Source organism: Babylonia areolata, chromosome 20, assembly GCF_041734735.1.
Source record: "Babylonia areolata isolate BAREFJ2019XMU chromosome 20, ASM4173473v1, whole genome shotgun sequence".
Lineage (NCBI taxonomy): Eukaryota > Metazoa > Mollusca > Gastropoda > Neogastropoda > Buccinidae > Babylonia > Babylonia areolata.
Genome location: NC_134895.1, coordinates 28,257,290 through 28,269,844, shown reverse-complemented (window position 1 = coordinate 28,269,844; position 12,555 = coordinate 28,257,290). Strand labels below are relative to the sequence as shown.

General features: G+C 41.8%; 1 protein-coding gene across 9 annotated transcripts in view; it reads right to left on the bottom strand.

The window, feature by feature from the left end:
• Window positions 1–12,555, bottom strand: part of LOC143295370 (coiled-coil and C2 domain-containing protein 1-like) — a 286,204-nt gene that overhangs the window by 145,228 nt on the left and 128,421 nt on the right. For 7 of the 9 annotated variants that reach the window (XR_013057010.1, XM_076607032.1, XM_076607028.1 and 4 more), the window contains 2 exons: window positions 6,983–7,201; window positions 4,733–4,875 (listed from right to left, as the gene is read on the bottom strand). Coding sequence is in view for 8 of the 9 variants with exons in the window: in XM_076607032.1 (XP_076463147.1) it covers window positions 4,733–4,875; window positions 6,983–7,201 (362 nt within the window). In the remaining variant the exon portion in view is untranslated. The remainder of the gene's footprint in view (window positions 1–4,732; window positions 4,876–6,982; window positions 7,202–12,555) is intronic. The other 2 variants (XM_076607029.1, XM_076607030.1) reach the window with 2 other exon arrangements.

Genomic DNA, 12,555 nt, shown 5'->3' with positions numbered 1-12,555 from the left:
ACATTTAGCCGTTTTCTCTGGATCTAGATAGATGTACAAGTTTTGTTACACGTACCCGCCGGGAATGTGCGACACGGTCGATTCAATTTCTCTTTTATGTTCATTCTAGTTTTATAGTTTTAAAGTTGATATGAAAATTGAGTATTTTGTTAGAATAATAACATGTAGAGCCAAGTACAAGTACTTCTAACGTCGTATGAAGTGAAAAGGACTTCATTTTGACAAAAGTCAAGACTGGAAATTTTCACGTTTCATCAAGGGTATTAACTCTCAAGGTTCATTATTTTTAACTGTGAATTCCAACAGATTTTGCTGATATTTTTATGGCAGTTTGGGGCATAATCCAGCAAGTGATGAGGCGTTCACAAATCTTTCTCTGAATAAATATTTAACGGTCTCTTTCTCCAACTTTCCAACACATGTTATCGTGTATTGTTGATTGAATATAGAATTGATTGGGCAGGTCAAAAACATGAAACAAAATGGCGTACTTTGCGTTCACGAAGAATATGAGCACACGCTTTGAATATGTATAAATATGTGTACTCAACTGATTTTTGCCCATGACCTTCTGGGCTCAGTCAATAGATCTATAAGTCCACTCGTAGTACTGATTTTAGTATTTTCCGAAAAAGACAACTTGGGCAAATGAACATAGTGAAAGCCCTGTACACTGAGAGTAAAACACACAAGCATTTATGTACTGAGTATAATTTCAAAATGTAATGTTTAAGATGAGAAAGATCAGTTTAAAGCAAATAACCCCCCTAGCATTAATTACAGATTAATTTCCCTTTTTTACTATCTGCACCAAAGACATGCACCAGAAATATAACTTCCATGCTTAGCAAAAGAAGTTCCTGTTTGAACAAAAAATGATAAAAATGACTGCTCTTGTTGTTGTGTCAGAATATCAGATCAAAGTGCCAAGTTTAGAGAATAAAAAAATATAGATATAACAGTAAATTCAGTTTGCATATAATTTGGCTTCTTTTTAATTTCTTTGTGCCCATCCCAGAGGTGCAATATTGTTTTAAACAAGATGACTGGAAAGAAATGAATTTTTCCTATTTTTTATGCCAAATTTGGTGTCAACTGACAAAGTATTTGCAGAGAAAATGGCAATATTAAAGTTTACCACAGACACAAAGACACACACACACACACACAAACTGAACACTGGGTTAAAACATAGACTCACTTTGTTTACACAAGTGAGTCAAAAACACTTATACAATGATACAATGGAATAATAACATATTTGTTATCTCTTTAAAGTACAATGTATGCACAACAATCATGCAAAATTTCAAGGAAATATCTTTGTATCTGAGGAAGCAGTGCACGTTTTTTTTCCACTTTGGTGGAAACCCCAAGCTTTTCCTTGACACAAAGGAATGCTTAAGTTGTTAAAATGTTCGGCAATCAAGAGGTTAATATTCACAATCTTAGCCATGTTCTTATGAATAAACTAGAATACAAATAAGTTTTATTTTGGAACAGCAGCAAATCTGAAAATAAAATCAAAATGCAATTTCATAACAAAAATTACTGATGAAAATGTACAACTGAACATTAATTTACTAGTAGGATGCCTTTATCATAAATAAAAAAACAGTCACTGAACAAACTAAGGGCATCTTATCATGACACTGAAACAGAAAAGAATGGATAGTTTATAAACCTTGTTAAGGTTTAACTGACAATTAAAAGTGTGCAGTCCAACTATCTAGTGTCTTCACTAACATATTTAACCCGGAGAGCGCGATGAGCCACGATCGTGGCTTTCCCGGTAAAGTGCGATGGGCCACGATCGTGGCTCTGTTTACATAAGGTCCGACATCGTACGGCTATGCTCGGCAGCCTTCGTAAAACTGCCTCGTTCTGGTGTTACTGCCTCCCTGCTTGTGTTTGCACAAACTTTGGCCGAGTTTAAAAGTCCAGATCTTCGTATTTTTTGTAAACAATGAGTGACACTGAAGTTGACAAAGCTCAGGAAATGAGTGACCTTGTCACTAGTGATGATTCATTTGCTGACAGGGATTCTGGTGAAAACGGCTTTGTTATTTTGACACTTGGGCATGCTGGCTTGCTTGTTGTTCATTCAGTTTTGTGTCTCCAGCCACAAAAACTGGGGGGTGGGTGATGGGGGTGGGTGATGGGGGTGGGGAGGGGTGGTAAAGTGGGTTAGGCATGGGTCTATTGTGATTTCTTGACCAAATCAAGCTAGAAAACTGGAAATTAATTTGATTTAAAGCATTCTTGCTGCTTTTGAAAGCAACATGGGCTAAAAGAAAACATTTATTTCTGTTTTTGCCTGTGATTGCATAAAGTATTGTAGATGTGCGCATGCGTGGCGTCGGTGGGTGTGTCTCAAACAAATAATACAGTGCTTATAATTTCATTGTTTCAGTTATATTCATTTCATGATTCTGCAGCCAGAACATTTTCTGCACAGTTTAATGCCAATTTTGATATTTTGACTCTATAAAAGATGTGAAAATACCTATAAACATTGTGGTTGACGTTTTTGGAAAACAAGTTTGCAAAATTTGTTGTTTATATCCTGTGGAATATCTCCAACTACTTACAAGGTACAGCCTTTTTCTTACTTTTATCTGATTCTTCATTCACTCTACTTTCCAAAAATGTATAGGTTTACCTATTTATTCTTACTGATAAGCATACAAATGCCCCAAATCAGAGCACAGGTAGCGGAGGCAAACTATCCCTTTGTTTTAAGCATGATTTCTGGAAGTATGTTTTATTATATCCAGCACTTTGAGGGTTAACGCTCACATGTCCCTTCAGTCTTGTGTGGTGCCACACTGCTTTAAGAAATCAACAATCATTCCTGTTCCAAAAAAAGTACAGCCTAGTTGTCTTAATGATTATCGTCCTGTAGCCTTAACATCAGTTGTAATGAAAACATTTGAACGCTTGATTCTACAATTCCTAAAAACCTGCATTCCTCCATCTTTTGATCCCTTTCAGTTCGCCTATAGAGCTAACAGACCAGTTGAAGATGCCATTAGCATAGGTCTCTACCACGTCCTCAGACATCTCGAAAATCCTAACAGCTATGCCTGGATCCGTTTCATTGACTACAGCTCTGCGTTCATCACAATAGTGTCATCAAAACTATATCTTAAACTGAAAGACCTCTCGCTGCCTGAATCAATTTGTGCATGGATCCTAAATTTTCAAAGATGCAGACCGCAAGTTGTTAAAGTTGGTGACCTCAATTCCTCCACATGCGTTCTAAACATAGGCACCCCACAGGGATGTGTTCTATCCCCACTGTTGTACTTACTATTCACACATGACTGTGCAATTCAAAATGAATTTAACACCATGGTCAAGTTTGCCGACAATACTACTCTAGAAGGGCTGATTGCGAATAGTGATGAGTCAAAATATAGGGAAGAAGTACTGGAACTTGTCAGCTGGTGTGATCAAAACAACTTAGAACTCAATGTATCAAAAACCAAAGAATTAATTCTAGATTTCAGGAAGACAGATCTGATCCCTTATCACTTGTTATTAAAGACAAGCAAGTAGAGATCATCAGTGACTTTAAATTTCTCGGACTGATCATTTCCAACAATTTGAAATGGGAGAAAAATACGGAAAAAATTGTTAAGAAAGCACAAAAGCGCCTGTACTTTCTTCAGCACCTCAAAAAGTTCAGAATTAAAAAAGAAATCATGGTTGATTTCTACTGAGCAGTCACTGAAAGTGTGCTAACCTTCACTATTACTGTTTGGTACAGAAACATGTCCAAAGCAGAAGCTGCAGCCCTTAACAGAATTATAAAAACTGCCACCAAGACTACCGGGGCTGATCTACCTTCTCTAGAAGACATATATTATAAGCGGCTACTCAAAAAAAGCAAAATCAATCAGCCAGGACGAATCACATCCAGCTTTTGGGATTTTCAAGATGCTCCCCTCTAGCTGACGGTACAGAAGTATAAGGACTAAAACCAATCGCTTTGCCAATAGCTTTTTCCACACAGCAGTCAATGCCCTGTCTCTTGAACAAATCCAGTGTGATAAATAGAATTGTGCAACCAACAACCACCTACCTGAAGATCTAGTCATCAGCCCCATCCACATGTAATATGCAGCTTCTGTTCAAACGTGTGTGTGTGTATCTGTGTGTGTGTGTATGTGTGTGAGAGAGAGAGAGAGTTTGTGTGTGTGTGTGTGTGTGTACACAGTGCGTGCATGTGTGAGTATGCACAAGTTTTTATATTGATATGCAATTGTATGTATCCTAATTTCTACTGTATCTAAGTTTATCCTAATTTCTACTGTATCTAAGTTTGTGTATGATTTTCAATTTATGTTCGAGTCTTGTTATGTACTATCCTCCCCAATATTCCTTGTGACCCTGGTACACTTGGTAATAAAGACATATTCTATTCTATTTTAAAACTCATTGTGAATTTGATTCACACAAACACACATACAAGCAGACAGACAAGACATATGGATAAATACATTGAAATGAAGACCATGGCTGGTTGCAGAAGCGATCTGAGCAGTGTCAAGTTTATTTAGCTGAAAGAATTAGAGTAAACTAAGGAAAATTCTTAACTCTAAGCAAACTTTGGGCTGCTAAGATCGCTTCTGTAACTTGGCTGAGGTGATGACATTAACTTAATTTGTTCACACATGTAAGTCAAAAATGCAACCTGCTGAACAACAGATTCACAAGGAAACTATACCTTCATCATGCGAATATACTGCTTGGCTAACTCCAAATCCTTATTTTTCTTGGCCTGGAGTGCAGCAGTCTTAAATTCCTCCATCCTCTCTCGCAGAAATCCTATTTGCTGTTCTTGCCTTGAATGGCCACTTTTTCGAGAAGCTACACAAATCAAAGATGCACAATGAAACAAAATAAGGTAATCTGTTGAAAAGCAAGAAAATCGAAACATAAAAAAATTAGTCTGTATCTGGAAATTAACACCTGAAAGATAATATTTATGAGCTTAAAACAATTCAATTCCTTTTTTCAACCACATGAATTGTGATGCATACTGGGAAATGGACACTGCAAGGCCTGTTTACCCCCAAACAATCGTGGCCTGGATGGGTAAAATGTGTAGTTTTAAAGTAGTAAAGTGTAGCTTTTTTTTTTTTACCAAGCATTTTTTACCACCAAAGTTGATGTAAATATCATATTATTATTATGTATGCTAAGGACAAATAAATGGTTTTCTTACTATACATAAACAGATTGATAAAATTGTATTTAATTAGTATTGAGGATTGTCTCAAACTGGCAGATGAAGGGAACAGACAATTGTTAGTGTTGATATTCATCCCAAAACAGGCATTTATTTACATACATGTCAAATGCACACACACACTAGTAACTTCAATGCTTTCAACTGAAGAAATTAGTGCTCTAATCTGTCAAAGGGCAGGAGGCTTCTAGTCCAACCTGGCTGTGATCAGATGGGCAATAAACAGGATGAAGAACTTGACTTTATATCCATGAACTGAACTTGATTAGTCCACTGGGCTATAAACAACAGGATTCTAAATGGCTGACAGAAGAACTTGAGGAAAGACCATAAACTTGACTTATGTAGTCCAGAGGGCTAAAAACACAATTCCAATTGATCGACTGAAGAACTTGATGAAAAGTCCATGAAGAACTTGATGAAAAGTCCATAAAATACTGATACAGTCTTCGAAAATTTGTCTGCATTAGCAAGTGGCAGATTCAAATCCATGATCAGCTGGCAGATCATCACTTCGGCCTTGGTGACGCTTTGCTCCATTGTATTTTATTTTCTACTGTTTGGGGCTGAAAGAATGAAGCCATGGATTTGAACTTTCCAATAGCTTTCTCATTGTCTGCATGTGTCTTGGTATTGCAGTGCCAAGTACAATCAAACAATCTGCCATGCTTTCATGACCAGTCAATTTTGCATATCATGCAGAAAACAAAGTATGACCCCTTCTGTGACGACCAGACATGGGTATTTCTGGTGATACTGGAGAACATATTTCAGGAGTGTTCTGCTTAGACTTTATGTATATGTGATCAATAACAGAGTTTAAACTGGTTGCTACACCTGAATGTATGCAGGGCACTCAACAAACAGAGCTATGCAAGCATCATCATTTCTAGGTAGCTGTACTACATATATTGAAAGATCCACCAAAATCCTGACTGGAAGTTTATGAAAAAGACAGAACAAAGTAAAACAGTTTTAATGTTCATAAACGTATGATAGCCACCATCACAGGACAAATAACATCCTGTCATATTATCATTAAATTGGAAGTCCTAGCCATCACAGGACAATTATTAACATGCTGTCATATCCTTGTTTAATCAGAAGTCCTAAATCTCTAAGCAAATCACAAAAAGCCAATAAAAGGGTTCATCCTTCCAGGTTAGCAGTACTCTTGGCTGCCTAGAAAAACTGATTAGATAACAGGTAGTGGGACAAAAGGCACCACTGTGACTTTTGTCGACAAACTGGCCTAAAACTATACAAGATGACAAGAGGCATAAAGCTTTACTTTAGTCACATTCTGTATCCAAAAATCATCATCTGAATCCTTGTCACTGTTCCTGGACAGAAAAACGTTCTCCACTGTACGTCTCTGATTTTTTCAACATTTCCGGTGTCAAAAATTGTACAAAGACTGCCTAATGCAAATTAAACAAACGATGGAAGGCTTGTGAAGGGGAGTAACTTGTAAAACGTGGATTGACAAAACATGTAAATGGACAAGTTTTGGACTTGGAATTTGCTGTTACAAGTATGCTCAAAAGTTGGCGCTGAGTGATGCTCTGCTGTGATGAGTTATCTCAGAATTGGTCTGCAATGAGTTTCACAGTTTCAGTAGCTCAAGGAGGCGTCACTGCGTTCGGACAAATCCATATACGCTACACCACATCTGCCAAGCAGATGCCTGACCAGCGGCATAGCAATGAATTAAAAAGTACTCACATGCACCTCTGGCTATGGCACCTGTTTTGGAAGTAGCGGCACCTGAGGCTGAAGCCAGTGCAGTTTTTTGTGGGACTGCGGCTTGTGGTCTGGGGGTGGGATGATGTGGTGCAACAGTTGCCTGGGCAGGACTGGCACCACTGCCTGCAGCAGCTGCAGAGGACCCTGGTTTCTGTTGTGACGCAGAAGGTGCTGAGTCCACAGGAATGGGGCCAAACCCTGTCATAAACAATTAATATGCTGAACAGGTCAAAGAAACCACAGAAAACATAAAAGAACAATACTCAGCATTCCCCTATGCAAGAGACTACATCAGCAGGATTCCTGCCAATAAGATTCCGTTTACAATGCGTGATCAGCTATTTTTAGGTGTCCTAATCATGCAAATACAAGCAAGAACCACATTTTCTGGAATACCAAAGAAAAACAAACTAACTTGAAAAGAGGAAAAAGACAGAAGCAAGATATTAAGAATCTAGAAAGGGAAATAGTTTGGTAAGGAAATGCAAAGAATTGCATTACTATGAAATAATGAACGATAACTATATGAAGCCAAACTGTTGCATAAGATGGAGCAATAAGTTACGAACAGATATAAATTGGGATATTACATTTCACAAAATCAAAAAAATTGATGAAGTTAGACTCCAGTGGTTTCAGGTTCAGCTTGTTCATAGGATAATAGCAACAAACAAAATACTGGAAAGAATGAAAATTAGGCAAGATGATACATGTAGCTTCTGCCACTTAGAAAGTGAGGATATCGAACATCGGTTTTGGAGATGTGATATTGTAAGTTCTTTTTGGTCTGTTTTTAAACGGACTTTAAATGAAAAATGCCAACATATTTCAAACTTAAAATTAACAGAAGAGATGATTCTGTTTGGTAATTGCTGAACAATTTCATCTGATGATATCCTAGATTTCTTAATACTGTATGCTAAATTCTATATCTATAAATGTAGAATAGATTGCACACCACCAGTACTGGAAACCTTTTTGCATCAAATTAAGGCACAGTACAACTTAGACAAATATTTGTCATACATAAATATGTGTCACACTTCATTTAGAATAAAGTAGTTTTACTACATGCCACTGATAGACAACCAAAGATAAATCCACTCTTGGACAGTAGTATATATTTATCCTTTATTAGTAGAGTCAGAGCAGTTCTTGAGATCAAAACAATTCTCCTGCACAGCATAAATAGGCCATACAATAAAAAAACAACCCCATATATTAATTTGTATTACATTGTAACTGAAGACCATCCACATTAATGAAGATTCACCTTATCCACATTCTGGAAATGAATATGTGTGGTTTTGTTGTTGTTTTGTTTTGTTTTTTGTTTGTTTGTTTTGTATTTTTTCTTTTGTTTTTGCTTTTTTGTTTGCTGTTGATTGTTGTTTTTAGTGGTTGTTTGTGTGTGTGTGTGTGTGTGTGTGTGTGTGTATGTGCGTGTGTGTGTATGTGTGTGTGTGTGTGTTTATATTTTATTTTTATTTCTTTTTCTTTTTTTATTACATTGGTTATATATTATGTATGCATGATTTCAATGCCGGTTTTTTTGTATGTGTGTGTATGTTTCTTTTTCTGTTTTTTGTTTGTGCGTGTGTGAGTGTGTGTGGATGTGGACACGCATGAGATATACAGGTTATGTGACTATATGGCAAATTATGTAAAAGTGTTTCTTTTATATTCTTCTGAATTCTTGTGTTTATTTTTCTTTTCTTTTCTTTTCTTGTATGCCTTATTGTTGCCACTATATTTGTAAAACTTGAATAAAAAGGTTAAAAAAAAAATTTAAAAAAAGAATTAGAAGAGAGAAAAAAGAGTTTCTACATTTGATTTAAAAAAAATGTAAACAGACTGAAGGGATAGCGCCAATAACATATAGTATTTTTATAATAAAGTAAACAGACAATTTGTAAGCAAACACATGTTGAAACTGACAACAGACTGAGGCAAAACATTGTCAAACAAAAAAGATTATATGTTGCAAAAAAGTCATACTACAGATATTTGCAAGAAAAAATGATGTAAAAAGGAAATTTTCTATCTAAAATTACGTTTAAATAACATACTTACCGTGACCCAACTAGTGCAGACTCCGGCAGGGGTCTGACATTCCTGTCCTGTGCAAACTACTATCCGCCTATGCGGAGAAAATGAGAGAACTACGGCCGATAACCTCCCAGAAGTAGGTAACGTCCCCTTTGTCCCCCTGGCTAGCGCCCTCTTTTGACGGCAATATGCCATCAGCAGCGCAGCAAGCAGGGAGAACAGGAAGCGGGGAGGCCGGGAGGGTCTTAAATTTGGGTCACGGTAAGTATGTTATTTAAACGTAATTTTAGATAGAAAATTTCCTTTTAATTACACATACTTAACCGTGACCCAACTAGTGCAGAATAGCGCGACAAGGTGGCGGGCTAGCCTGTTCTACTGTCTATGTGCTGCGATGGCCTGCTGTGCAACTACCACAGAAGCGATGCCTCTTGAGCCATCATCCCGCAGGCGTGCGACGTCTCTCAGGTAGAAGTCAATGAAAGTGGCAGGATTTTTCCAGTAGGCGGCATCCAAGATGTCTTGCAGCCGTGTTGAGTGCGCTAAGGCAAGAGAAGAGGACCACACTCTGACTTCATGCGCTCTGGCTGAGGAGGCATCGAGTCTCAATCCTACGTCTGCATATGCACCTTTAATCGCATTGACTATCCATTGAGACAGCGACGTTTTGCTAATGTCACGCGGATGGTCCAGGTTCCAGCTGATGAAGAGGCGTCGCTTGGACGCTCGGAAGGGACGCGACCTTTTGAGGTATATGCGCAGGGCCCTGACCGGGCAGAGGAATCTGTCCTCGTCATCATGGGCTAGAATGGAAGAGAGCGGTTTGATGAAAAGAATGGGGGAGGGTGTACTGGAGACTGATTTTTGGCAAGAAATTCAGGGAGGAATCTAAGTGAGATAGATCCGTCCGGCTCAAAGGCTATATCCTGTGTGACGCCACTGAGGGCATGGACCTCACTACAACGCCTGCCTGAGGCGAGTGAGATGAGAAAGAGTGTCTTCATGGAGAGTAGCTTGAAGGGAGCTATAGCAAGGGGTTCGAAGGGTGCCTTGCGGAGGTATTGTAGGACCAGAAAAAGGTCCCAAGAAGGGGTCCGGGGGGATGTACGTGCGTGACTGAGGGAAGCCCCTCGGACTAATGCCCTAAGCAGGAGATCATCTGAGAAAGAGGGTCCGCCTAGTTGCCGAAGAGTGGAGCTGATTGCAGCGCGATGGACGCGTACTGCAGAGGCAGAGAGGCCTTTGGAGGAGGAGAGGAAGGCAAGAAAGTTGGCGAGGTCCATATTGGATGGGTGTGTGGGATTGACTGAGTACCAGGAGAGCCAGCGATTCCAGTGTGCAGAGTAAACGCCTTGAGTACCTTTGCGATGTGACCTGCACACAAGGTCAGCTGTGTCATCGGAGGCACCTAGTGCTGACAGAGATTCCCGCACAGTAGCCAGGCGTGTAGGTTGAGAACCTCTGGGTTTCCCTGGGGGATGCCCGAGCAGGGCTGGACTAGGGAGTGTCTGCCGATGTGAAGGCGGAGAGGAGGAACATGAGTGAGGTGGAGAAGGTCGGGGAACCACGGCTGTGCTGGCCAGTGGGGTGCGATGAGAATCAGGGCGGCACTCTCCAGCCTTGCCTTTCTGAGGACTTTTTCCATGATTGGAAGTGGGGGGAAGGCATACCCCGAAAGGTTGGACCAGCTGATCGACAGGGCGTCCACGGCCCAGGCCTGCGGGTCTGGGACTGGGGAGACGTATGTCGGAATGCGGAAGTTGAATCTTGTGGCGAAGAGATCCACATATGGTTTGTGCCAATGGTCCCAGATCGGCTGAAGTGTTGAGTGTGACAGGGTCCACTCCATCTGTAGCACTCTGTGGGATCTGCTGAGGTAATCTGCTAGAATGTTGAGCTTGCCTGGGACATGTCGTGCTGTCAGGTGGATGTTGTGCTCTTGACACCAGAGGAGGACTGTCTCCGCATGCAGGGACAGCTGGTGTGAGTGAGCTCCGCCCTGTTTGTTCAGATAACATGCTACCGTCATGTTGTCTGTGCATAGCAAGATCAACCTGTGCGAAACATGAGGGAGGAAGTGCTGGAGGGCAAGGAAGACCGCCTCCAGTTCCAGTTTGTTGATGTGCCATGACTGCTGATGTGGGGACCAAGTCCCCGACGCTGTGTGTTTCTCCATGTGAGCACCCCAGCCCATGTTGGAGGCATCTGTGTACAGTTCTGCATCCGGAGTTGGGTTCGAGATGGGAACCCCGGCGTTGAGCCATTGCATGTCCATCCAGCGCTGGGTCGACTGTAAGAACCATGTGCCTAGAGGGATGCGGGTGTCCCATGTCTGAGAAGACTGGGACCACCTGTCCTGGAAGTGACGCTGAAATGGACGTTTGTGTAGTCTGCCCAAGGGGACAAGTGCAGCAAGGGACTCCATGAAGCCCAGCAGAGAGGCAAGTTCCCTGGCCGATGCCGAGGCTGCCTGTGATAGATGAGAAAGGAGGCTGTGTAGCCTGTGGAGGTAAGGCATGGCCGGACGTATGGTCAATGATACAGAATCGATCGCCATACCCAGGAATTCGAACTGTTGAGAGGGCTCCAGCTCCGATTTTTCTGTGTTCATCAGAAAGCCCAGTGCTTGGCACTGGTTCCTGATGAGGTTGAGGTGATGCTGGCAGAGGGCCTTGCTCTCTGCAAGGATCAACCAGTCGTCTAGGTAGACCCTCAGGCGTATGCCCTTGCTCCTAAGGGCTAAACATAGTTCTCTGACCACCCTGGTGAAGACCCACGGGGCTGGAGCAAGGCCAAATGGAAGGGCTCTGAACTGGAAGGACTTGCCACTTGCGATCCCTGGGGTGAACGAGGATATGGAAGTAAGCGTCTGTGAGGTCTATGGAGACTGCCCAGTCGCCTTGTCTGATGGAGTCCCTGATTGACGCAGGCGATTCCATGCGGAAAGATTTGTTTTGGGAACGACGAAAATGCGGCCGAAGAAGCCCGGAGAGAGAGGGGGAGCTTCTTCTATGGCCTCTTTGTGGAGAAGAGAGAGTATTTCGTCCCACAGGGCTGAGCAGGCTGCGTCGCCCTGTGGGGGGGAAAGGGAGGAGGAGAGAGAGTGAGAGGTGCCTTGGAGGAGAGCCAAGGCAGGCGGAACCCCGACCCTATCACCTGGAGGACCCACTCGCATGCTGGAAGAGACAGCCACGCTGGCATGTGCCTGGATAGGCTTCCTGCTGGCTGCTGGTGCACGAGTGGCGGGTGAAGGGCGGGGGCAAGTCATTGGGGGTGGGCCGGTGTGGAGCTGGCTGCTGGCCTGCGTGGAGGGTGGAGTGTGTGCGGCTGGCGCCTGTACGGCCTGGGCTGGCCCCTGGGTTGTGCTCTGGCGTTTGATGGTGTGGACTGGCGCAGGGCGCGGTCCGAAGGAGGTAATGTTGCTATGCCTGAAGGTGTAGGGCTGATGCCGTTGAGTGTGCCGTGGGTGTGCTGGAGTGCGGAGAGGGCCTGCGCCAAGGGCA